At 46.5% G+C, this 25,183-nt stretch overlaps 1 protein-coding gene across 1 annotated transcript in view; it reads left to right on the plus strand.

Moving 5' to 3' along the window:
• Myo1f (myosin IF) overlaps window positions 1-25,183 on the plus strand; it is a 52,877-nt gene that overhangs the window by 24,429 nt on the left and 3,265 nt on the right. The window contains exons 11-27 of the mRNA XM_028859915.2: window positions 2,360-2,440; window positions 2,580-2,666; window positions 4,028-4,114; window positions 4,536-4,703; window positions 6,413-6,498; window positions 9,341-9,422; window positions 11,032-11,138; window positions 12,182-12,280; window positions 12,383-12,527; window positions 17,179-17,293; window positions 17,381-17,550; window positions 21,247-21,392; window positions 21,762-21,908; window positions 22,045-22,193; window positions 22,634-22,717; window positions 24,608-24,803; window positions 24,903-25,072. Of these exons, the coding sequence (XP_028715748.1) occupies window positions 2,360-2,440; window positions 2,580-2,666; window positions 4,028-4,114; window positions 4,536-4,703; window positions 6,413-6,498; window positions 9,341-9,422; window positions 11,032-11,138; window positions 12,182-12,280; window positions 12,383-12,527; window positions 17,179-17,293; window positions 17,381-17,550; window positions 21,247-21,392; window positions 21,762-21,908; window positions 22,045-22,193; window positions 22,634-22,717; window positions 24,608-24,803; window positions 24,903-25,072 (2,119 nt within the window). The remainder of the gene's footprint in view (window positions 1-2,359; window positions 2,441-2,579; window positions 2,667-4,027; window positions 4,115-4,535; window positions 4,704-6,412; window positions 6,499-9,340; window positions 9,423-11,031; window positions 11,139-12,181; window positions 12,281-12,382; window positions 12,528-17,178; window positions 17,294-17,380; window positions 17,551-21,246; window positions 21,393-21,761; window positions 21,909-22,044; window positions 22,194-22,633; window positions 22,718-24,607; window positions 24,804-24,902; window positions 25,073-25,183) is intronic.

The raw sequence follows: 25,183 nt of genomic DNA on the forward strand, positions 1-25,183 counted from the left end.
CAGAAACTGTTAGGCCAGGTATAGTGCACTTAGAATCCTAGAGCTGGGGAGGTAGAAAGAGGTAGATCCCCTCCCCCCAGCCTCACCTACTTGGAGAGGTCCAGACCTTGAAGAGAGCCTGTATCAAATGAAAAACTAAAAACAAAACCCAAGATAAATAGTACCTGAGGAGCAGCATCCAAGGCTGTTCTCAGGCCTCCACATGCACACAAATGTATGTATATGCACACTTCAACACACACACCTATGTACAAATACAAACTCACATACAAATGTATATACCAAGTCTCCTCCAGCATTTTATGTATGTAAAATGACTTTTTAAATATATATTTTTAAAAATTCCCATAAGGATAGAAGGTGTTGTTCAGTGATAAAAGGTCCTGGGTTCTATCTCTGACATGGCAAATGTACACACATGTGCACATATGAGCACACACACACAAGAAAGGAGCAGGAAAGTTCCTAAAAGGTATAGGTTGAACATCCCTAATTTTAAAATGCTAAATGTAAAATACTTCAAAATTCCAAACTTTTGAACACCAACATGAAACTATAAGTGGAAAATTCCACCTCAGACCCCATGCATGGCTCACAGTTAAAACCTAGGTATAGGACTCAGTAGTTCGGAGAGAATACTGCTCTTCTAGAAGCCAGGTTCAATAACCAGCACCCACGTGGTGGCTCACAACCACCCATAACTCCAGTTCCAGGGGGATCATTCGCCCTCTTCTGGCCTCTTCTTAAACTGCATGCATATTGTTCACAGACATTCATTCATGCAGACAAAATACCCATACACATAACATAAAAATAAATAAATCTTTAAAACAAAAAAGTGCACTAAAAGTAGTGCATAAAGTATATATGAAGTGTAAGTGAATTTCATGTTTAAACTTGAGTCTTGTTGGGCATGGTGGAACATGCATTTAATACCATCCTGCAGGAGCAGAAGCAGGCAGACCCAGGCAGATCTCTGTGAGGGCAGCCTGGTCTACATAGCGAGTTCCAGGTCAACCAAAGCAACATAGAGTGACTTTATCTCAAACAAATAAATAAAAAAACAAACTTTGATCTCATGTTCAAGATACTGCATGTTTCTCAAAACTAAAATGCAAAAACACTGTTTGGCCTAAACATTTCCAATTACAGATAATCAAACTCCAGTGGTATTAATTTTGTGGTAATGGAGATGGACTCTAGGGATTAGTGTATACTATACAAAGTGCCCTACCACATGCCCAGGCCCTAGTATTTGCTATTACAAGTCTGTCTGTCCATTTGTTTATTTGTTTGTTTGAGATAGGGTCTCCAGTAATCCAGGCTGGACATGAGTGAATGTATGACACATATGTGCAGGTGCTCACATGGTACATCAGATTCTCTCTCTGGAGCTGCCATGTCAGGTGGTTGTGAGCCACCTGAAATGGGTATTGGGTATGGACTTGTGTCCCCTAGAAGAGAGTAGAAGACACTCAGAGCCACTGAGCCATCTTTCCAGACCTTTAATTATTTAATTTTAATTATTAATTAATAATGCTCTGTATCCCAGCCTGTCCTGGAACTCGTGCTGTAGCTCAGGCTGACCTGGAACTCACAACAGTCCTCCTACCTCAGCTTCCTGAGTGCTAGGGTTACGGGTGCTATCCATCATGTGCAGCCATTGATCCAATTTAGAGATGAAAAAATTGAGGTACAGTGGGAAGATCTGGCTCTGGAGTCAAGAACTGTGATGCTCCAACACTTTGGTTTTCAGATGGGAGTTAAAAGACTAGAGAAAATCTGTCAAGAGAGGGCAGAGCCACAGATTTAGCTAAAACATCAAGGGGGTTGACAAGATGAGTAGGTAAAGGCATTTGCTGCCAATTCTGACATTGAGTTATAGCCACACAACCCACATGATAGAAGTAGACAATGGACACCTGAAGTTGTCCTCTGACCTCCACACACATGCCCTGGCATGCATGCATACACACACACACACACACACACACACACACCTCTTTATGAGAAACTGAGTTCAGACTCCAGCATTCACATAACAAGCTAGGCATGTGCTCACCCAACCGCAACCCCAGTACTATGAGGGAGTAGAGACAGGAGGATTGCTGGGATTGCCGGCTGTCTGCCTCAATCCAGGTTCAGGGAGAGATCTTGTCTCAAAGGAATAATGTGGAGAGTGATAAAGGGCACCCAGTACCCTCCTCTGGTCTCCACATACATGTGTGCACAAATGCACACACATGCACACACACACAAATTGGAGAAACAAGCAGTTTTCAAAACATGACAAGAGGATGGTGATTGGTGGCATGGGTTTAGCCACATGCCCACTAGCCCCATTTCCATCTGCCCATAGGCCATCAACCGTGCTATGCAGAAGCCTCAGGAAGAGTATAGTATCGGTGTCCTTGACATCTACGGCTTTGAAATCTTCCAGGTTTGGCACAGGATCCCCCACCCCCACCCCCTTATCCTCAGCCCAGCCCTATTCTGCCTGTCATCCTGGACTTACCCAGTGTTTGCCAAAGATTCCAGCACAGTCCACTAACAGAAAGGCCCTTTTCCTTCCTTGGCAGAAAAATGGCTTTGAGCAGTTCTGCATCAACTTCGTCAATGAAAAGCTGCAACAGATTTTTATTGAGCTCACCCTGAAGGCGGAACAGGTGGGCAGGGCAGCCAAGTGGCAGAAGACAGGACTTCAAGTATAAGGGTTACTAAGTCACTTGGGACCCCACACACAAATCCATTCCCACCTCTCTCTGCTCACTGTGTTAGTTAGCTTTCTGTTACTATAACAAAATACCAGACATAATCAATTTATAAAGAGAAAAGCGAGGCTGGAGATACTGCTCAGTTGGTAGAGAGCACTTGCCTAGCATGTATGAAGCCATCCCCACCTGGATAAACTGAGCATGGTAGTGCATGCCTGTCATTCCAGCACTCAGGAGGCCAAAGCATGAATGTCTAATGAGACCCCATCTTGAAAAATGGAGCTAGATGTAATAGTGAACATGTTTAATCCCAACACTCACTCACAAGTCAGAGGCAGGCAGATCTCTGTGATCTACATAGAGAGTTCTAAGACAGTCAGGGCTACATAGAAAGACCCTTTCTCTAAAAAAGAAGAAAGGAAGGAAGGGAGGGAGGATGGAAGGAAGGAAAGAAAAAAGAAAGAAAGAAAGAAAGAAAGAAAGAAAGAAAGAAAGAAAGAAAGAAAGAAAGAAAGAAAGAAAGAAAAGAAGAAAATGAAAAAAGACAGTTGTTTAAGCAACTGCTTTGTGCCAGATACTGTTTGACATATGGGTAGAGGAGCTAGGGACAACACAGAAATCTCTGCCAAGGACTCTTGAGTGTATAGATCAGTAGTGTATAGATCAGTAGTAGAACAGCCTGGCTTGCTAGGTTCCAACCCCAGCATCTGAAAAAGAAAACAAATCTGCTTTGATTTTGCCTCTTTCTTAAATTCAGAGCCTGAGGCAAGGATTCAGGGACAAAAAAAGGGGGGGGGGGGCAATGAAAAAGGTGATTTAAAATAGATTTTAGAAGAACCCAGGCTGGGGATGTAGCTCAGTGGGTAGAATGGCTTGACTCACACACACAGAGCCCTGGGTTCCATCCCCAGTACCACATAAACCAGGTTATGGTTCACAGTTGTCATCCCAGCACTCAAAGGTGGAGGCAAGAAAAGTCCAAGGTCATCCTTGGCTGTGTATTGAGTTCAAGGGCAGCCTGGGCTACATGAGAGCCATCTCAAAAAATAAAAAGAGGCCAAAGTCCAAATAGGGTCTTCCTGAGCAGGTTATGTTTGCAATTGTTCCCCAATTCTAATGAGTCCCAAAGGAGGTGTCACAAAACACCACAGAGTTGGTCTAGGAAAGGAATGAGGGCACTGGGATATTTATTTACAACTCCCGCTGGCAGGTCAGTGGGGACCAGAGGCAGGGATACCTTCCGAGGATAAGTGATAAGATGGGGGTAGGGGGAGTGAGGCAGGTCCCACACTGTCTTATTCTCCCGCCCCCAGGAGGAGTATGTGCAGGAGGGCATCCGCTGGACCCCCATCGAATACTTCAACAACAAAGTCGTGTGTGACCTCATCGAAAACAAGCTGGTGAGGACTGAGCAGACTTTAGGAATCTCACCGGGCTTCAGAGCTGAATCAGTGTGTCTGGAAAGGGTTTATGATATCCTAGGGGGCCCAAATATCTTCTAGCCACCCCATCCATTGATTCTTCCGCCCACCTGTTCACCTTTGTTTTATTCACTCAGCAAACACTCCCATAGGTAACATTTCAGTGTCACTGAAATCCCTCCAAGTGATACCAGTGTGGGGAAGGGAAAAGGGCATGGATTCCCTGCACTCCAGGGTGGGGGGAGAAGAGAGAAAAGGCAGGGGGAGGGCAGAGGGAAGGGGAGGAAAGAGAGTAGAGAAAGTTCACAATTTGAGCTTGTATTTAGGAGTCCCCTACCAGCCCCTCAGCTTACTCATGGAGGAGCCCAGCCAGGCTGAGCCGGATCTCTGCTCCCCTCAGAACCCCCCAGGCATCATGAGCGTGCTAGATGATGTGTGCGCCACGATGCACGCCACCGGCGGCGGCGCGGACCAGACGCTGCTGCAAAAGCTGCAAGCTGCAGTGGGCACACACGAACACTTCAACAGCTGGAGCGCGGGTTTCGTCATCCATCACTATGCAGGCAAAGTACGTGGAACTCCCCTCCCTCACAAACCCCAGAGGTTCCAGTTTGCAAATCCTAGCCTTCTGACGAAATGCTTCCTCCAGAGCGCCCCCTGCTGACCAGAACCAGGGACTTTCCATCAAACCGCCTAGACACCCGCCATATGTCCCCTCAGTCAGGGCTGCAGACACACACTGGCCTCTAATCGGTTTACCCAGTTAACAAGGTAGCTCCTAACAGATAAGACAGATGGAACCCAATTGGGACAATAGGTCACCACGGTTCTTCTATGCTGGCACACACACTGCAGTGCTCAATATAACCCTCTGACGGAAACATATGTACAGTTCCCCAGACCCGTTACAAACAAAATGGGCTGGAGCCTCACCCCTACCTGAGGCTACAGGAATGCCCTAGTTTCTGACCCAAGCTATAGCCACCTTCCCAAGAGTTTTCTGACTGTTCCCACAACCTCAGCAGGGGTAGCAAATAGTCCCAGATGCCCTTAGAGGTATTGTCTATGTTCCTCAGCCAAGCCTGGAAAAGCCAGGAGGAAGACCACTAAAAGATCTCGTTTGAAACAGCAACCCCAGGCCACCTTCCAGACTGAAGCCCCTTTCCCCAAAAATCCACTGCCCAAACTCCAAATAACATCCTAGCCCCAAGATAGCCACACAATTCTATAATCCAGCACTTGGAAAATGGAAACAGAAAGAGCAGAGCCATCCTTGGCTATATAGTGACTTTGAGGCTAGCCTGAACTACCTGATACCTTGGAGAGGAGAGAGAGAGAGAGAAAAGAAAAGAAAAGAAAAGAAAAGAAAAGAAAAGAAAAGAAAAGAAAAGAAAAGAAAAGAGGAGAGGAGAGGAGAGGAGAGGAGAGGAGAGAAGAAACCCAAAATAAACATATATATAAAGCCCATCATGGTGACATATGCCTTTAACTCCAGAATTCTGGAAGCAGAGGCAGATAGATCTCTGTAAATTCAAAGGCAGCCTGGCCTACAAAGTGAGTTCCAGGCCAGGTGGGCTACACAGTGAGACCCTGTCTCAAAAACAAACAAATAAACAAAAATATTCTGGGAGCTAAGGAGATAGATCAGTAAACTGCAAGCATGAGGACCAGAATCCAGATACCCACCGGCACCCACATAAAAACCAGACACGGTGGCTTGCTCCAGCACTGGCAGCCTGGAGACGAGATTGGCCAGCCAGGTTAGCCTGGGACTTGTTGGCCAGCCAGTTTAGCCATCAGCAAGTTCTAGGTTCAGTGAGAAACCCTGTCTCCCCCAACCCCAACCCCAACAAAGGTGGAGAGTCACTGAGGAAGACAGCCAACATCAACTTCAGGACTGCACACATACTAAGACAAATATCCAGCCTAATCTCACTGGCAGCACCCAGGGACCTGTCCTAACTTCAGTCCCCTACCCTCGAATTTGGCCTATGACTTCCCACCTTTCCCTGCTACTGATCAAAACTTCAGCTGACCATCAACCTGGGCATCTCCCCTTACCTCCAACTCCAGCCTTCATCTTCCAGCTTCAGTTGAACATTAGACTTCTGGGGAGCCAGGACCCAAACAATAGATTACAACCTACCATTTGGAATCACATTTCTTCTAACTGCACATAACCCCAGTCCTCTTGGCCCTGAACAGGCCACCTGCCCTCACATCCACACATGAAACTCTATGCTTCTCATCCTCAACGCTGTCTCCCTCCACCTCCAGGTCTCCTATGATGTCAGTGGCTTCTGTGAGAGGAATCGAGATGTACTGTTCTCTGACCTTATAGAACTGATGCAGTCCAGTGACCAGTGAGTAGTCTTGTGCAGCCACTGGGCAGAACTCCCAGAGGGATGGAGGCCTGGGAACTACTATGTCTTCTCCATAACTTGGTCGTGCTATGGACTTTGTGACCATGGCTAAGACACAGCTCTGATCTAAAACTCTGAAGGCTGAGGGTATAACTCAGTAATGAGTGCCCCCCCTAGAGTGTGGGGGCTTGCATTCCAGTTCTAGAACAGAAAAAGAAAAGCAATTCCCAAACCCTGATCTACTGACTCTGGGACCCTCCCCAGGGGAAGCCCCTGAGCTCAGTTCCCTTCATGTCTCACCCACAGTGCCTCCCTGCAATCCCAACAGTCCAGTGGTTGGATAGTTGCCCTTTAAGCAAAGTGAAAACACATTACAGGTCTGGGGACATAGGTCAGATGGTATGCTAGGCAAGCCCTGGGTTCCCTCCCCAGTACTGTATAAACTAGACATAGTTGTACACTCAGGAGGTGGAGGTGGGAGGTAGGAGGTGAGTTCAGGGCCATCCTGGGCTCCATGAGACCCTGCCTCAAAAGGAGAGGGCCTTGGAGTGTAGCTCAGTTGGTAGATTTCATGCCTAAAATATAGGAAGTCCTTGATTCCATCCCCAGTACCACAGAAAACCAGATGTGATGTCATACACCCATCATCCCAGCACTTACAGGGTAGAGGTCAAAGCCTGGGAACTCAAGGTCTCCTCAGCTATATATTGAGTTTGAGCTTGAGCTACACAACATATAAACAGGACAGGGGAGAGAGCTCAGTAGGCAAAGCACTTGCTGCACAAGCCTGACGGACAGTTCAGCCCTGAATTTGGATCCCCAGATTCCACGTAAGCTGGACATACTGACGTAAGCAAGCATCTGTAGGCAAACAGACCTATGGGGAAGTGGTAAGTGAAGACCCCAGAATCTCCCAACTCTCTGCCTGGCTTATGAAGAGACTATCTCAAGTTGAAAAGGCAAGGAACATTCAAAGGTTGTCCTTTGACTTCCACCCAAATGCACCTACACTCACACAAAAACCTTGTGTAAATAAATCAACAGGCAAAAAGGGAGGCATGCAGGTAAGGTTCTTGAATCAGCATGCACTCGTCTCAGAACAGGACATGGGTTCTAGGGCTTGAACTCAGTTCTTCATGTTTACATAGCAAACACTTTATCAAGTGACCCAGCTCCCCAGACCCTGTGCACATTTTTTAGGGGGTGGTTTGTGTTTGTTTTTGTTTTTGTTTTGTTTTGTTGAGACAAGGTATTGCTACGTGTCTCTGGCTGGCCTGGAACTTGCTATAGACCAGGTTGTTCTCAAACTCATAGAGATCTATCTGCCAAAGGAGGCTGGATTAAAGGTATCCACCACTACTCCTAGCTGCTCTGCACATTTCTTTGCATACATCATATGCAAATGTGTACCTGTAGGATGGCTTCTTAAAGGAGACATGCCTCTGTTGCCCAAGACACTTTTCCAATTGATATATTTTTCTATTTGTTTATTTATTTGGGTGGATCTTATGTAGCCTCGGCTGACCTCAAACTCACTATGTAACCAAAAGTGACCTTGAAATTCTAATCATTCAACCTCAGTACTCAGACTATTGGCATACACGGCTGTGCTTGGTATATGTGGTGCTGAAAACAGAACCCAGGTCTGTGTTCATGCAAGGCAACCACCTACCAACTAAGCTGTATCCCAGCTGTTGTTTTAAGACAGGGTTCTCTCTCATGCTTGCATGGTGGTGCACGCTTTTAATCCCAGCACTCAGGAGCAAAGGCAAACAGATTTCTGTGAGTTCAACGCCAGTCTAGTCTGTATAGTGAGTTCCAGGACAGAAAAGAGCCAGGGCTATGTATAAAGATCCTGTCACAAGAAAAAAAAAAAAAAAAGTCTCATATAGCCCAAGCTGGCCTTGAACCCACTATGTAGCTAAGGATGAACTTGAACTTCTCCTGTCTCCACCTAAGTGCTGGGATGACAGGTGTGCACCCCCACAGATGCACATGTTTCTATTGTATTTAACATACTGTAAGATTGCTATTACCGGGCTGGAGAGATGGCTCAAAGGTTAAGAACACTGGCTGTTCTTCCAGAGGTCCTGAGTTCAATTCCCAGCACCCACATGGTAACTCGCAACCATCTGTAATGAGATCTGGCTCCCTCTTCTGGCCTGCAGGGACACATGCAAACAGAACACTGTATACATAATAAATAAATAAATCTTAAAAAAAAAAAAAAAAAGACGAAACTTCAAAAAAGACAAAAAAAACTTTTAAAAAAAGATTGCTATTATCATGGAGTAAGACTAAAAAGTGCAGATAAATCCAGAGACCTGAGAGACAGTGCCAACCTCATAGTCCATGCCCACATTCAGGGAGAACCCTATTTGCATCTTGTCACTGAGGCAGCCCCTACATGTAGGTGGAGTTTTTCTGTATTCCAGCACTTGCTCCCAAATAACCACAAGAGACAATATAAATTATTAATGCTCAGCTGATAGCTAAGGCTTATTACTAACTAGCTCTTACAAATAAATTAACCCATTTCTATTAATCTATATGATGCCCCAAGGTTCATGACATTTACCTCTCCGGCATGTCTTGCTTACTCTCTGGCTGGCTGGTGACTCCTCTGACTGGTCCTTCTTCCTCTCAGCATTCTCTCTATGCCAGGTTGTCTCAGCCAATCTCTTCCTGTCCAGCTATTGGCCAATCAGCTTTTTATTAAGAATGAGAGCAATGCATATTTACAGTGTACAAAGATTGTTCCATAGCACCTCCAACTCTGGGGGAAGAAGGAGGATGGCCCAGAGTCTGTCTGCATTCCCATGCACTCCTTTCTCCTGCCTAGGGCCTTCCTACGGATGCTTTTTCCTGAGAAGCTGGATGTAGACAAGAAGGGCCGCCCCAGTACTGCTGGATCCAAGATCAAGGTGGGCCTGGTGGTGGGGAAGGGACAGGAAAGGCAAGTCCAGACTCTTTCTCTCCTTGTTTAAACATCTGTTCCCTACTGTTTGGGTTTTCAATGTCTCTGACACCCTCTGGCCTATAGGGTCTTCCTTCAGCTCTGGGTTTTGGGAGAAAGATTGAACAACATTTGGTCCATTTGTCTTTCCTTCCTTTACTCCCTTCATTTCCCTCTCCCCCTTTCTCTCCCTGTCTTCATCCCTCCTCTCCCTCTTTCCTTCACTTCCCATCTCTTTCCCTTCTCTGCCCTCCCTTCTTCCCTCTCCCCCTCCCTCCCTCTCCCCTTCCTTCCACCTTTCCTTCCCCACCCTTATCTAATGCTCTTTTCCCCCTCCTTTCTCTCTTTCTGTCCCTCCATCTTTCCTTTCTCCCTCCCTTCCTTCCTGTGCTTGGAGACAGAACCCAGGTCTTGCACATGCTAAGTAGGCATGCTATGCTTGGGTTATACTTCCCACATCACTTCTTTTAAAAGATATAAATGCATACATATATATATATATATATATATATATATATATATATATATTAGAATGGCTATCTCACCCATTTTAAGTGTGCAGTTCAGTGACACTGACTATGTGCACAGCCATCCCCATCAGCCATCTCCAAACTTTCTCACCTTTCCAAATTCAAACTCTGTCCCCATTCACAACCAAATTCCTAACCCCAGGCTCCTATCATCCTAGTTTCTGTCCATAAAGATTTGGTGGGTCTAAGGACTTCTTGTGAGTGGCATCACCTAGAGCGTTTCTGGCTAACATTACTCACATAATGTACTCAGGGCCTATCCATGCTGGAGTTTGTGTCAGAAAGTCCTTCCTTCTTAAGGCTGAATATTATCCCACTGTGTGGATGTACCATGTTACATTCATTTTTTTCATTCACTGTGCAGAAGAGCTGGGTCCACCTGCTGAGGGTGAATAATGCTGCAGTGAGCATGGGGTCGAATCCTAAGCCCACATTCACAATCATTTTTGAGGATTTTGTGATGGTAGCCGATGCAGGATCCTCACACATACAAGAAATTAGCGCAGTCCCACTTGGCAGATGGAGATGCCTCAGATCAGAAAGGGGCAGCCATAGGTCACACAGCAGAATTTGAACCTGAATATCTCATGTCACTTCCCTAGTCTTCCCTAGTCTTCCCACTTGGCCCCACAGCTTTCCCCAAATGACTAAAATGCATTACCTAAGAACCCAAGACTGAGCCCCCCCACCCCACCCGCACATTCAAGTTCCTTATTTCCAAAGTTGCTGTCCCCTTGAAGACAGGCAGGAAGTCTGGGCGGTAGTTGTTCTGGTTTTCCTATTACTCAGTCATCAAACATCTTCTAAATACTTACTATATGTTAAGCTATGTGGTAAGTGTAGCAGACACGAGGACTCCCAAGTTTGGGGTTTAAGAGCTGGGTAGATGCACAATATCAGCCCTCATGGTGGGAGCTTAGAGAGGTATACACACTTGTGGCTGCCCAGTCAGGCTCCCCCATCTCGGACGAGTCTGTTTCTTGAATGGGGAGAGCCAGGGGACCCATCCTCAAGCCTTCCTCACCCCTGCCCTTTCCTCTGCCTCAGAAACAAGCCAATGACCTGGTGTCTACGCTAAAGAAGTGCACACCCCACTATATCCGCTGCATCAAACCCAACGAGACCAAGCGGCCCCGGGACTGGGAAGAGAGCAGGTGAACTGACCACCCCTTCACATTACACACCAGATCTATGCACCCCTTGGACCAGCCACTTACATTTGACTCACAGACAAAGTACCAACTTTAGGACCACTCCAGGCTGGACTCTAAGACCACCTCAAAATCCTCCAAGGGGTCAGTGAGACAGCCCAGCAGGTAAAGATGTTTGCTGCTAACCTGATTATCTGGTTTAATCCTGAGCTCCACGAAGTGGAAGGAATGAACCAACACCTGCAAATTGCCCTCTAACTGCCATGTGCACACACACACACACACACACACACACACACACACACACACACACACCACACCACACACACACACACCAACAAAAATAAACATTAAAATTGTAAAACCTCTGGAGCCCCAAAATTATAGATAGAACTGATGGAGGCACCTCCCCAATCCCCAGGTAAACCTAGACTGGCTGTGAGAGAACTCAAACCCAATTTCTCAGACCTAAACTCCAGAACTGATCCTAGAACCAACCTCTGAGATGAGCCCAGACCTATCCCTCAGGTCTTAGTCCAAGATTTGGTTCCCAAACTAAGCTAAGAAACCTCTTAGGCCTCAAAACTCACCATCTAAACCACATCCAAGCTAGGCATGATGGCTCACATGTTTATTCTCAGCCTTGGAGGTAGAGGCTGGAGGATCACATATTCAAGGGAAACCTAGGCTGCAAAGAGAGATACTGGCCATAGACAGACAGACAGATAGATATGTAGGCCATAGATAGGTCATATATAGGCTGATGACAGATATAGATAGATGATAGATAGATAGATAGATAGATAGATAGATAGATGATTGATAGATATAGATAGAAGGATGGATAGATGATAGAATTATAGATGAGAAAGAGAAACAGACAGACCAATACATGACATGAGAGACAGACAGACAGGCAGGCAGGCAGATAGACAGACAGACAGACCAGTCCATGAGATGCACCTACCACAAATCTAGGCCCCATGGCCCAAGTCTGCTCTGGGCAGCTCCCATTCTCTGGGACTTAGGCCACCTCACTCACACAGGGTGAAGCACCAGGTGGAGTACCTGGGCCTGAGAGAGAACATCCGGGTGCGAAGGGCAGGCTTTGCCTACCGTCGACAGTTCTCCAAGTTCTTGCAGAGGTGAGGCACCCATCTTCCCTGCCTTGACTGCCTCACCTACTGAAATGTCCAACCAGCAGGCCTGCTCCAAATCCCCCACACCTTCATACCCTCTGCCTCCAGGTATGCCATTCTGACCCCTGAGACATGGCCACGGTGGCGTGGAGATGAACGCCAGGGTGTCCAGCACCTGCTTCGTGCTGTCAACATGGAGCCAGACCAGTACCAGATGGGGAGTACCAAGGTCTTTGTTAAGAACCCCGAGTCGGTGAGTGTGCATGAGAGAGAAAAGGTTCTGGGTCAATTTCCAGAACTCACATAAAGGTGGATGGAGAAAACTGTACAAACATGTCCTCCTCTGACCTCCACATATGCACCATGAGACTGCTGTACCATACTGTCTCACACACAGACACAAGCACACGTACATACACAAAGACACACACAAACACACACACACATTTTAAGGGGTGAAATATAAAAGTATAAGAAAATAAAAAGGGAGCCAGGTGATGGTGGCACACGCCTTTAATCCCAGCACTAGGGAGGCAGAGGCAGGTGGATCTCTAAATTTGAAGCCAGCCTGGTCTACAGAGAGAGTTCCAGGACAGCCATGGCTACACAGAGAAGCCCTGTCTTGAAAAACCAAATCAATCAATCAATAGGGAAGAAGATGGGAGGCAGGGAAAGCTGAGGTTGAGGTTGATGTTGGGGATACAGCTCAGTGACAGAGCATTTGCCTAACATTTAGGAGGCCCTGGGTTTCATCTCTAGCACTACAGAAAGAGAGAGAGTGTGCATGTGCTGGGTGTGATAGTATACAATACCTACAATCCCAGTCTTCCAGAGGCTGAAATAGGAGGCTCACAAGTTCAAAGCTATCATAAGCTATATAGCAAGACCCTGACAGGGTGGAGGGGAGACTTTGGGTACTCCCCATGTGACCACCACCATGTAACCTTGACCAGGCTTTGTCACCTCTCCAAGCCTCAGTTTCCCCATATGGAAAAGGAACAAAGTAAGAGCTACCCTCCAGGACTGGAATGAGGATTGGACAAGGCAGGAAGTCACCTGCACAGTGCCTGGGACATAAGCATGTACTCAGAAAAGGCCCTGTTTTGGAGACCAGGTCTGGGAAAGGAAGAATACATGGTATAGTGTAATAGTGTCCCTTTGGTGGAATAAAGAGCCACCATTTATCCAGAGATCCCTTTTCCCTTTGTCCTTCTTCGCTCCTTTTCTCATCCTTTCTGCTCTTCTAACATCCCTTCAGCTTCTCCTCCCCCTCTCTAATATATATACAGATATACATGCACATTATATATAATATATATATATATATGAGAGGGGAGAGAGAGAGAGAGAGAGAGAGAGAGAGAGAGAGAGAGAGAGAGAGAAATAGGAATATCTCATCTTCCTAATTACTTGCAGGCAAAATTTCTAGAAGAAACTGACCCTCCAAAAATTGATACACAGTAGGAAAAAAAATACATCAAGCAAACCCAGCTTGGCCAAAGCTTTTTTTTTTTTTTTTTTTTTTTTTTTCTCAAGACAGGGTCCCATGAAACCCTGGCTGGCCTCCACTCCACTATCTAACAGCCTTACACCACAGCCACAGGTTTTGTTGTTGTTGCTGTTTTGGGTTTTGTTGTTGTTTTTAATGTGGTGCTGGGGATGGAACCCAGGGCTTTGTGCATGCTAGGCAAACACTCACACAACTAAGCTACATCCCCAGCCCATCTGGCAAAGCTATATAAGAAAAAATAAAGTTTGAGGCTGGGTATAGTAGCTCGTGACTGCAATGGCAACACTCAGGCTGAAGCAGTAGGACCGGGAGTTCCATGTCAGCTCAGTGTTTCAAAAAGATTTGACTGTGACAAAATTTTTGGCATGTAGATCTTGATTTTAGGGAAATCGACTAGGTAAGAACAATTAACACATGATGAGTTAGTGGTCAGTTTTTATCAGAATGGGTAAAAAAAAGAGACTGAATTATTTGTTGAGTTTTTTGCTTTTGATAATGTCTCCTTATTTAGCCTTAGTTGGCCTGGACTTGCTACATACACCAGGCTAGCCTCGAACTCACAGAGACCCACCTGTATACTGGAACTAAAGCTGTGCACTAACTGGGTATTGTGGCACATCCCTTTAATTGCACCAATCAGGAGGCCAGCTTGGTCTGCATTGTGAGTTCCAGGACAGCCATGGCCATGTACAAAGACTATGTCGATAGATAGATAGATAGATAGATAGATAGATAGATAGATAGATAGATAGACAGACAGATGATAGACAGATAAATCATAGATAGATAGATAGATAGATAGATAGATAGATAGATAGATAGATAGATGATAGATAGATAGATATAATTTTTTTTAAAAGATTTTACTTATTTTATGTGTGTGCGTGTTTTGCCTGCATGTCTGTGTGCATGCAGTAGCTGTGGAGGCCAGAAGAGGGCATCAGAAATCCCCCCAGAACTGGAGGTACAGACAGTTGTGAGTCAACATGTCACTGCTAGGAAACAAACCCGGGGTCCTCTGGAAAAACAGCCAGTGCTCTTAACCACTGAACGTCTGTCTCTCCAACTCCAAAACTAATTTTTTGGGGAGAGTGGGGGGTTGGGTGGTGACTGACTCATTTGAAAAGAATTTTAAGGCCAGGCGGTGGTGGTGCACGCCTTTAATCCCAGCACTCAGGAGGCAGAGCCAGGAGGATTTTTGTGAGTTCGAGGCCAGCCTGGTCTACAGAGTAAGATCCAGGACAGGCACCAAAACTACACAGAGAAACCCTGTCTCAAAACAAACAAACAAACAAAAAAAATTTAGTAAAATGAAAGTAGAAAAACGAAAGAAGATAGGCTGGAGAGATGACTCAGCAGTTAAGTGTTCCCAGCACCCACATGCTGTTTCACAACCATCCACACTTCTTCTCGCCTCCTTGGGCACTGCATGCACATGGTGCACAGATATTCATGTGGGCAAAACACCCATACACATAAAATTAAAAATAAACAAATCTTTTAATTGAAAAATAAATAAACCAGCAGGGTAGTGGTTGCACATGCCTTTAATCCCAGCACTTGGGAGGCAGAGGCAGGCGGATCTCTGTGAGTTCGAGGCCAGCCTGGTCTACAAAGTGAGTTCCAGGAAAGGTACAAAACTACAGAGAAACCCTGTCTCGAAAAACCAAAAAAAGAAAAAAGAAAAAGAAAGAAACCCTGTCTTAAAACACCAAACAAACAAAAATCTTTAAAAAGTAAAAACAAAAGTAGAGAAAAAAGGCTAAAAGAAAAGGCGGGGCTGCTCACAGGATAAAGACTCTTGCCAAGCTTGACATCTGAATTTGATCCCTGGTACCCACATGGTAAAAGGCGAGAACTGACTCCCAAAAGCTGTCTTATATCTGTGATGAGTTCATCCCAGCAAAACACACACACACACACACACACACACACACACACACACACACACACACACACACACAATTTTAAAGCTTTAAAAAGAAAAAAGGATAAGAATGTATAAAGAGGGCTGGAGAGATGGCTCAGAGGTTAAGAGCACTGGCTGTTCTTCCAGAGGTCCTGAATTCAATTCCCAGCAACCACATGGTGGCTCACAACCATCTAGAATGAGATCTGGTGCCCTCTTCTGGTCTATAGTCATATGTGCAGGCAGAATACTGTATACATAATAAATAAATAAATCTTAAAAAAAAAAAAAAAAGAATGTATAAAGACTAGCTGGGGGGTGGTGGCGCACCCTTTAATCCTACCACTAGAGAGGCAGAGGCAGGCGGAACTCTGTGAGTTCAAGACCAGCCTGGTCTACAGAGTGAGACCCAGGATAGGCACCAAAACTACACAGAGAAACCCACACACACATACAGAGAGAGAGAGAGAGAGAGAGAGAGAGAGAGAGAGAGAGAGAGAGAGAGAGAGGCTAGAAGAGAATGTTGGAGCCCATGCAGCTGGAGTTGCAGGTGGCTGTGTGCTGCCTGACCTGGGTGCTGGGAACTGAACCTGTCTCTTCTACAAGAGGTACTCTTGACTGCTGTACCACATTTCTAGTACACCACTCCTGTGCTAATTTAATGCAGAGGGTGTGAGCCCCCAAAATGGGAAGGACTTCTGGGTGTAGCTCAAATCTTAAAGAGTCTTATTAATAAAATCAAACCTGAAGCCAGGTATTGGGGGTGAATACTGGAAGATCAGAGAGACAGAATAAGCCACAGCTAACCTCACCTGGCCAACTTCTCAGCTGATCTTGTTTCCTCAGACTGGAAGCTTCTATGTCCTCATCCCAATGGCTCTCAGCTGAACTGTGCTCGAAAGCCTGAATGCTTAACCAGCCAAATGCTTCCAGTCTGGTCCTCATGCCTTATATACCTTTCTGCTTTCTACCACCCCTCCCTGGGATTAAAGGCTCGCTTTCTGGGATTAAAGGCATGAGTTACCATGCTTGGCTGTATCCTTGAACACATGGATTTCTGCCTCTGGAATGCTAGGATTAAAGGCGTGTGCGACCACTGCCTATCCTAAGTATCTAGTGGCTTTTCTGTTCTCTGACCCCAGATAAGTTTATTAGGGTACACAATATTTTGGGGAACACAATACCACCACATCTGGGTACAGTCATGAAGAGAATGTGAAAACCATTTTGGGTGGAGAGAATGTGACTCAGTTGACAGAGTGCTTTGCTAGTATGCACAAAGCTGTAGGTTCTATGCCCAGCAACCCTTAAACCAGATGTGATGGGGCATGCCTGTCCTCCCAGCACTTCAGAGGGAAAGGCAGGAGGATCAGGAGTTCTAGGTTGTCCTCAGCTGCATAGCAAGAGTGAGACTATCCGGGAGGATCCATAGGAAATCAGGGTCTTGGGAGATGCCAGGAGCCAACACCCCTCCCTCCTGTCCAGCTTTTCCTCCTGGAAGAGATGCGAGAGAGAAAGTTTGACGGCTTTGCCCGCACCATCCAGAAAGCCTGGCGGCGCCACATAGCAGTCCGAAAGTATGAGGAGATGCGGGAAGAAGGTGAGGAGTCTCTATTAGGAGGCTCAGTCTGGGGGCAGGAGGATTAAGGAGAGGCCACGACTTTCAACCACAAATGTGTCCTCACAGCTTCCAACATCCTACTGAACAAGAAGGAACGCAGGCGAAACAGCATCAACCGGAACTTCGTAGGGGACTATCTGGGGCTGGAGGAGCGGCCTGAGTTACGCCAGTTCCTGGCCAAAAGGGAACGAGTGGACTTTGCCGACTCAGTCACCAAGTATGACCGCCGCTTCAAGGTAAGACCTGAGTGGGTGTTCCCATTTGAGACTGTGCCTCTGCCTAGTACCCACACCAGAAGCATACCACACATGGGACCCAGATGTACCTATCCACAGGTGTATATTCACCTAGCCTCCAAACATCTCTCCTCAGAGGCATGCCCACCAGGCTCAGACACATCTATCCACAAGAAAATTCTCCACTGTGGTAGACACTGCTGTCCATCAAGCATTACCTCATGGGGCTGGCAGAGTACTTACTTAGCACGAACTCTGGGTTCCATCCCCAGTACTACACAAACCAGGCATGGTAGCAAACGTTTACAATCCCAGCTCTTGAAATCCCAGGATTTCAAGGTCATCCTCTACTATATAGTGAGTTCCAGGGCAGCCTGAGATATGTGAAACCCCAAGGGGGAGGAAAGACACTTCATGTAGCACTGTCACACCCATCCACACTCCCACAGCTGGTAATAGAGCTGTCTATCAAACCTGTCCTTGTGTAGCCCAGACACACCTATCCATAAACTACACCTTTGTTTTGCCAGATACATCTGTCTACTGCAACACATCCACCTTGCCCAGAAGCCCATTCCACAGGACCACTTCCCTCCCCTGGCTTAGATACACCTGTCCATTGGACACACTTTCACTTGATTCTGATAACCTTGTCCATATAAACACTCTCACCAGGCCAAGGGAGCCTTGTTCACAGGTGCATGCCTGACTGTCCCAGAAATCATGACCAGATTAATTATCATGACCAATTAACGTAATCTAGAAAATCTGTTATAGACATGCACAGCTGTATATGGCATGTAGCCCATAGCCCATACGCCACCACCACGAACACTTTCATCTCTGGATCCAGATCACTCACTTCCATCAGACACATTCTCATCTGCTGTCTCAGTTAGGATTTCTATTGCTATGAAGAGACCCCATGACCAGGACAACTCTTACAAGGAAAACACATAATTGGAGTGGCTCACTTACAGTTTCAGAGGTTCAGTCCATGTCATCATGGCAGGGATCGTGTGCAGGCAGACATGGTGCTGGCTACATCTTGATCAGAAGGCAACATGAAATACCCTGTGACACTGGGAGTAGTTTAAGCATAGGAGAACTCAAAGCCCACCCCCCAAGTAACACACTTCCTCCAACAAGGCCACACCTTCTAACAGGGCCACTCCCTTTGGAGGCCATTTTCTTTCAAACCACCACATCTGCTGTCTTAGTTTTGTTACTCAATAAAATACTCTGATAAGGGCTGGAGAGATGACTCAGAGGTTAAGAGCACTGGCTGTTCTTCCAGAGGTCCTGAGTTCAATTCCCAGCAACCACATGATGGCTCACAGCCATCTACAAAGAGATCTGCAGGCCAAACACTCACTGTATACATCATAAATAAATAAATGTTTAAAAAAATACTCTGATAAAAGCAACTTACAGAAGGAAGGATTTATTTGGCTCACAATTCCAGGCTACAGTCCATCAGCATGGGAGAGTCAAGGCAGGAACCTTAAGCAGCTAGTTACAACCACAGCAAGAGCAGAAATCAATGAATTGAAGCATGTATGCATGTATCTGGCTTACTCCTTTTTATTCAGCCTGAGGCACAGTCCATGAAATAATCTTCCCACCTCACTAATGTAATCAAGATAATCTCCCACAGATGTACCCACACACCAACCTAGTCTACAGAATCCCTTCCCAGGTTATTCTAAATTGTGCCAAATGGACAATTAAAACCAACTACCAGGGACCAGAGACAGCACAGCAGATAAAGGTACTTGCTGCCAATCTGAGACCTGAGTTCAATACCTAGAACCAAGTTGGTAGAGAGAGAGAACCATGTCCACACATACACAGACACACACAAAATAACTGTTAAAATAAAATATAACTAACCATCATTGTTGAATTTTGGGCCAACCTCTGCAAATCTTGTCTGCTGGACATGGGGGGGGGGCGGTCTGAGGACCTGAAAGAATGGGGCAGACTACAGTCTAATGCTGTGGAAGGATTTCAGTGTGCTTTTATACAAGAATGTAACAAAGAAAATAATGATCAAGAAAGGTTATTTGAGTTCAGAAGAGCATGATCAGAAAAAAATAAACATCAGTAAGTACATACTAAATATTAACAGAGCCCTCTCCCAGAACTTCCTTAGGACAGACCAATTTAACCACAATTGCCTGGCATGTACAATAGATTATATCTGGGAAAGCATGAAAGCAAGGCAGAAAGCCAAATCCAGAGATTCAGGGTACACTGACCAGATTTAGTTCTAGAGTCATGTTCTAACATCCAACAAGAATAAACATGTCTGGCCAGGCGGCGGTGGCACACACCTTTAATCCCAGCACTTGGGAGGCAGAGCCAGGAGGATCTCTGTGAGTTCAAGGCCAGCTTGGTCTAACAGTGTGAGATCCAGCACAGACATCAAAACTACACAGAGAAACCCTGTCTCAAAAAACCAAAACAAACAAACAAAAAAGAATAAGCATGTCTTATAAATTAATATAAATGTTTGTCACGAGAGGTGCAAAGTCACGTCCAAGTACAATCCAGAGAACAAAATGCACCTGAGGTAAGAGGCCCTCTGCCTTTTTTGATGGAGCCTGTCTCACAGTTCTCCAAGGCATTGTTCACCATGCATCATTCTGTTGACCGTGTTCTGACACATACCTGCCTTCTTGTACAAACTCATAGACTCGTGTGGTTCATATACACACATGTCCCTTACTTATGATCATTACTTTTCTATTCTTTTCATCCTAAGACTGGCCTAGAACTTGCAATCCTCCTGCCCTAGAACTTGGTGCCTCCTGAGCACCAGAATTACAAGTGTGTCCCACCACGATCAGACAGTTTAGGCCATATACTCTTACCTGCCTCTGTAACTTGTATACACTCACGCAAGCAATCCATGCCTTTACATAAGCTAAGCCAAGAGCATGTGGTTTGGTGACAGAGTGTGTGCTTAGCATGCAAGAAAGATTCCATTCCCAGCACAGAACCATACACATGCATACAGCTTTGTGAACATTTCCTAGAGAGGCTAACAAATGTCTATTCACTCCAGATAGGACAATCAATGGTAGACCAAAGAAATGATTCCATTAAAGTATAGCTTGGTGACACAGTAAGTTTAATTCAGGTTATTTCCAGGAGCAAGGCTGAAGGATTGGTTACTTACAGAACCATGGGCAACTTAGAATTGACTACACCACCAGAGAAAATGTCTCTCGTTCTCCCCCACAAACCATTAACTGCTTATAGATCTTCAAAGAGGGGTAGGACTGCATGAGTCCCTCCTAGCAACCATTAACTGTCTACAAATTCTCAGGACCCTGGTCTCATGAACCCCTCACCCATCACCAAAAGGTAATGGGCCCAATCTTGTGCAAATCTCTTGAGGGTAAATGTGGCTGCAGAGAGGGTAAGAGTCATCAACATTCCACAACACACACACAGGGACCACATCCATCAGGTGTTTCTTCTATCTTGTACCTGTCAACTGACCTAACCAATATACCCTCACTTTTATTCTATTTCTTACATGATTTAGCAACTCACACACCTCCACTTGGAGGAATTTCCCAGTCACCTTCCCTGCAAGCCCCACCCTTGTCTAGAGTTAATTCTCCACTGCCAGACTGCCCAGGCCCTAGAGTCCAGCCATTAGCCTCTGGCCTTGCCTCTCCACAGCCCATCAAACGGGACTTGATCCTGACCCCCAAGTGTGTGTATGTAATTGGGAGAGAGAAGGTCAAAAAGGGACCAGAGAAGGGTATGGTTCATGAAGTCCTGAAGAAGAAACTGGAGATCCAGGCCCTTCGAGGGGTATCCCTCAGGTAAGGTCAAGTCCCTGGAGCTCTCTTGTCCCTTCCTGCCACATTTACTAACCCCTACTTCCATGATCTCCAACAAACTGTTTTATTACATTTTTATTGGGGGGGGCACACATCACATCACATTGAGTGGAGGTCAGTGGAAAGTAATCCCACCATGTGGGCCTTGGGGAATGCAACTCAGGTCCGGCCCTACTTTCATGATCTCTGTGTGGAGACAATTTCTGTCTCTCTTCCTATCTGACCTCTGGTCCTTCCCAATTACCACCCTCTCGGGCTCTTCCTTCTCCCTTCCCCCAATTTGATCCTCACAGATTGGACCCTACAAGTTTTCCTGCACCCTCACTTGGCACTCTCCTGGCTTTTCCCCAGCACCAGACAGGATGACTTCTTCATCCTCCAAGAAGAGGCTGCTGACAGCTTCTTGGAAAGTATCTTCAAGACCGAATTTGTCAGCCTTCTGTGCAAGCGCTTTGAAGAGGCAGCGCGAAGGCCTCTACCCCTCACCTTCAGCGACACGTATGCTCCTCAACCCACAGCCAATTTGAGCCCAGCCTATGCGCGGTGCTCCCGACCTACCGAGAGGACCCGGCACGGGTTGGGTGTGGAAGAGGAAGCCCCAACTGGAGCCCTCAAGCTCCCTTCTCTCCCCTAGACTACAGTTCCGGGTGAAGAAGGAAGGCTGGGGCGGAGGCAGTACCCGGAACGTCACCTTTTCCCGCGGGACAGGTGACCTGGCTGTGCTCAAAGCTGGGGGCCGAACTCTCACTGTAGGCATTGGAGACGGACTGCCTAAGAGCACCAGTAAGTCCGGGGGAACCAGAGATGGGCATCGTGGGGGCGAGGCCTGATGAAGACCAATCAACTTTGTGGGGGTAGAGCTAGCTAAGCTGGTCTAGAGAGGCCAGGGCCTCAAGGGTCAAGGTATAGAGGAAGATATCCCGCCTTAGAGAAATGACCAATGAGAGAGGGAAAACGTGAAGGGGCGTGGCCATAGGAGCAACCCTAAGCTATCAACAGATGGTGGGGCGTGTCCTGAAGTGAGAGAGCTCAAAGAATAGGGAGGGTGAGGGGTAGGATCAGGAAGGGTGGAATCCCCACCTGCAACTAACATGGGAGAACCAATAAGCATGAGCGAGGCATGGTCTCAAGCAGAACCAGTATGGAGAAATGTTGGAGAACCTAGATACACACCTGGTGTGGCCTGGCCACTACTCAAATCTATCCCTGCTTTTTTCTTTCAGAGCCTACACGGAAGGGGTTAGCGCAGGGAAGACCTCGAAGGTCAGCGCAGGCCCCTACTCGAGCAGCCCCTGGGCCCCCCAGAGGTGAGGAGATAACTCTTGGTGACTTGTTGTGGACTTCAGAATCTAACAACAGGGGCTCAACTCACTATAGCTCTCCCATCTACCACAAGATACGGGAGAAGCATAATTGGGAATATCTTTAAGATCTGACCTCTTCCACCATCCGGCACAATCCTAGCCTGTAAATTACGTTTTATTTAACCAACTCATCAAATTTATTCTTGCCCTTAGTGTTGGTTACGCTGTGGCGCTGCTTCTCTTGGCTGGCTGCTGCCCACCACGGCCATGCCGGGGGAGGAGAGTGCTGATTGGAAGAATCACAGCCATGGTTACCTTTTTAGAGCTTTATTGGGAGAGAGTGGGGAAGGGGGGGGGGCGGAAGGAAGGAACGGAAAGGAAAGAGAGGGACACACAGAGGGTCCATCTGCTTTTTAGGCTGGGACACCGTCGCAGGCTGATGGCGTAATTAAGGACAGAATCCTTACACCTAGACCTTTGCTTAGACTTGCCATCCAAGTCCCCACACCACTTATACCTCAGTGGTAGAATGCTTGCTTAGCATACAGAAAACTATATAAATCAGGGTCTGTCAACTACACAGGGAGTTTGAGGCCAAACTGGGCTACAAGAGACCCTGTCCCAAAAATAGATAGATAAACAGACAGACAGACACATACATATGTGCATGCATACGTACATATATACATACATAGATAGAAAGAAATTCAGGCAGTGTGGTGGTAAATACCTTTAATTCTAGGACTCAGGAGGCAAGGGCAGGTGGAAATTTCTGAAAATTCAAGGCCAGCTTGGTCTACATAGCCAGTGCTGGGCCAGCTAGGGCTATGCAGTGAAACCCTGAATCAAAGGAAGTGGGAGAGGAGGGGAAGGAAGAGGAAGAGAGAGAGAGAAGAAAGGAGGGGAGGAGGAGGAAGAAGGGGAGAAGGAAGATGAAGAAAGAAAGAAATCCACCAATTCCTCATCAAGTAAAGGCTCTTGTTGCATAGCCTAGAGGCCTGAGTTCAATCCTCAGAACCCAAGTGAAGGTGGAAAGAGGGAACCAAGTCTGCAGAGCTGGCCTCAGACTTGCAAGTGAGTGCTGTGGCATATGCCCCACACATACAATAATAATACATAAAGCCACTCACAAAGCCCTCCTATGGATATAACAGCATCTTGCAGAGCTTTCCTTATAGATCCTCCTACCTCCGGGCTCTCTAATTCAGACTCTGTCCTTTTTCTTTTCTTTCTTTTTTTTTTTTTCTTTTGGTGATTTGGTTTGGTTTTCCTTTTGGTTTTTGTTTTTTGGAGACAGGGTTTCTTTGTGTAGCCCTGGCTGGCCTTGAACTCAGAGATTCACCTGCCTTTGCCTCTCAAGTGCTGGGATTAAAGGTGTGTGCCACCACCATCAGGCTCCTGGTTTTGTTTTTGAGAAAGGATCTTGATATGTAGCCTGGAACTTACAAAGATCTACCTTGCTTCTGCTTCCTCAAATTCTGGGGTTAAATGCATCACCATGTTTCATTGTTTTTGTTTTGTTTTGTTTTGTTTTTTTGAGACAGTGTCTCTCTAAGTGGTCCTGGCTAGCCTGGAACTCTGAGAAGAGATCCACCTGCCTCTGCTTCCCCAAGTGCTGGGGTTAAATGCATCACCATGTTTTTGGTTTTGAGACAGGGCACTCTATGTGGTCCTAGTTGGCAGAACCTCTGGAACTTACAGACATCCACCTGCCTCTTCCTCCCCAGGTGCTGGGGTTAAAGGCGAGCATCACCACTCCTAGTCCTCAGACACAGTTTTGACCATACTGGTTGAGAGTGGCTGCATCTTCTGTCAGGCTCAGAACTTAGAGCCAACTCCTCAAATGTTCACAGCCACTCATGACAGATATTTCTATCTTTGCTTCCATCATAGGTGTGAATCGAAATGGGGTACCACCCTCTTCCAGGGCAGGGCCCCTACCCCTGGAGATCACATCTGGAAGGAGTTCCCAGAGGCCTCCCCGGGGCCCTCCATCCTCAACCCTAGGAGCCAGCAGACGTCCCCGGGCACGGCCACCTTCAGAGCACAACACAGAATTCCTCAATGTGCCTGACCAGGGTGTAGCAGGGTAGGTGGGAAGAGGTGGAGGGCATAGCCCCATGAGGTGGTCAGGGGATAGAGGAGTATCTACCTAGGGTTGTAATGAGACCCACGCTGTCCTCTACAGCATGCAAAGGAAGAGAAGCATAGGGCAGAGACCTGTGCCAGGTGTGGGCCGGCCCAAGCCCCAACCACGGATCCATGGCCCGAGGTGCCGGGCACTGTACCAATACATAGGCCAAGATGTGGATGAGCTGAGCTTCAATGTGAATGAAGTAATTGAGATTCTCATGGAAGGTTTGTATTCCGGGGCAGAGGTTGAGAGTGGGGAGTGTTCACAACCCTGACACAGTGAGGCAGCTACACATTACTGCATAGCCATACAAGAACAAGGGGGCAAGAGTCAGT

This window comes from Peromyscus leucopus, chromosome 22 (assembly GCF_004664715.2).
Source record: "Peromyscus leucopus breed LL Stock chromosome 22, UCI_PerLeu_2.1, whole genome shotgun sequence".
NCBI lineage: Eukaryota > Metazoa > Chordata > Mammalia > Rodentia > Cricetidae > Peromyscus > Peromyscus leucopus.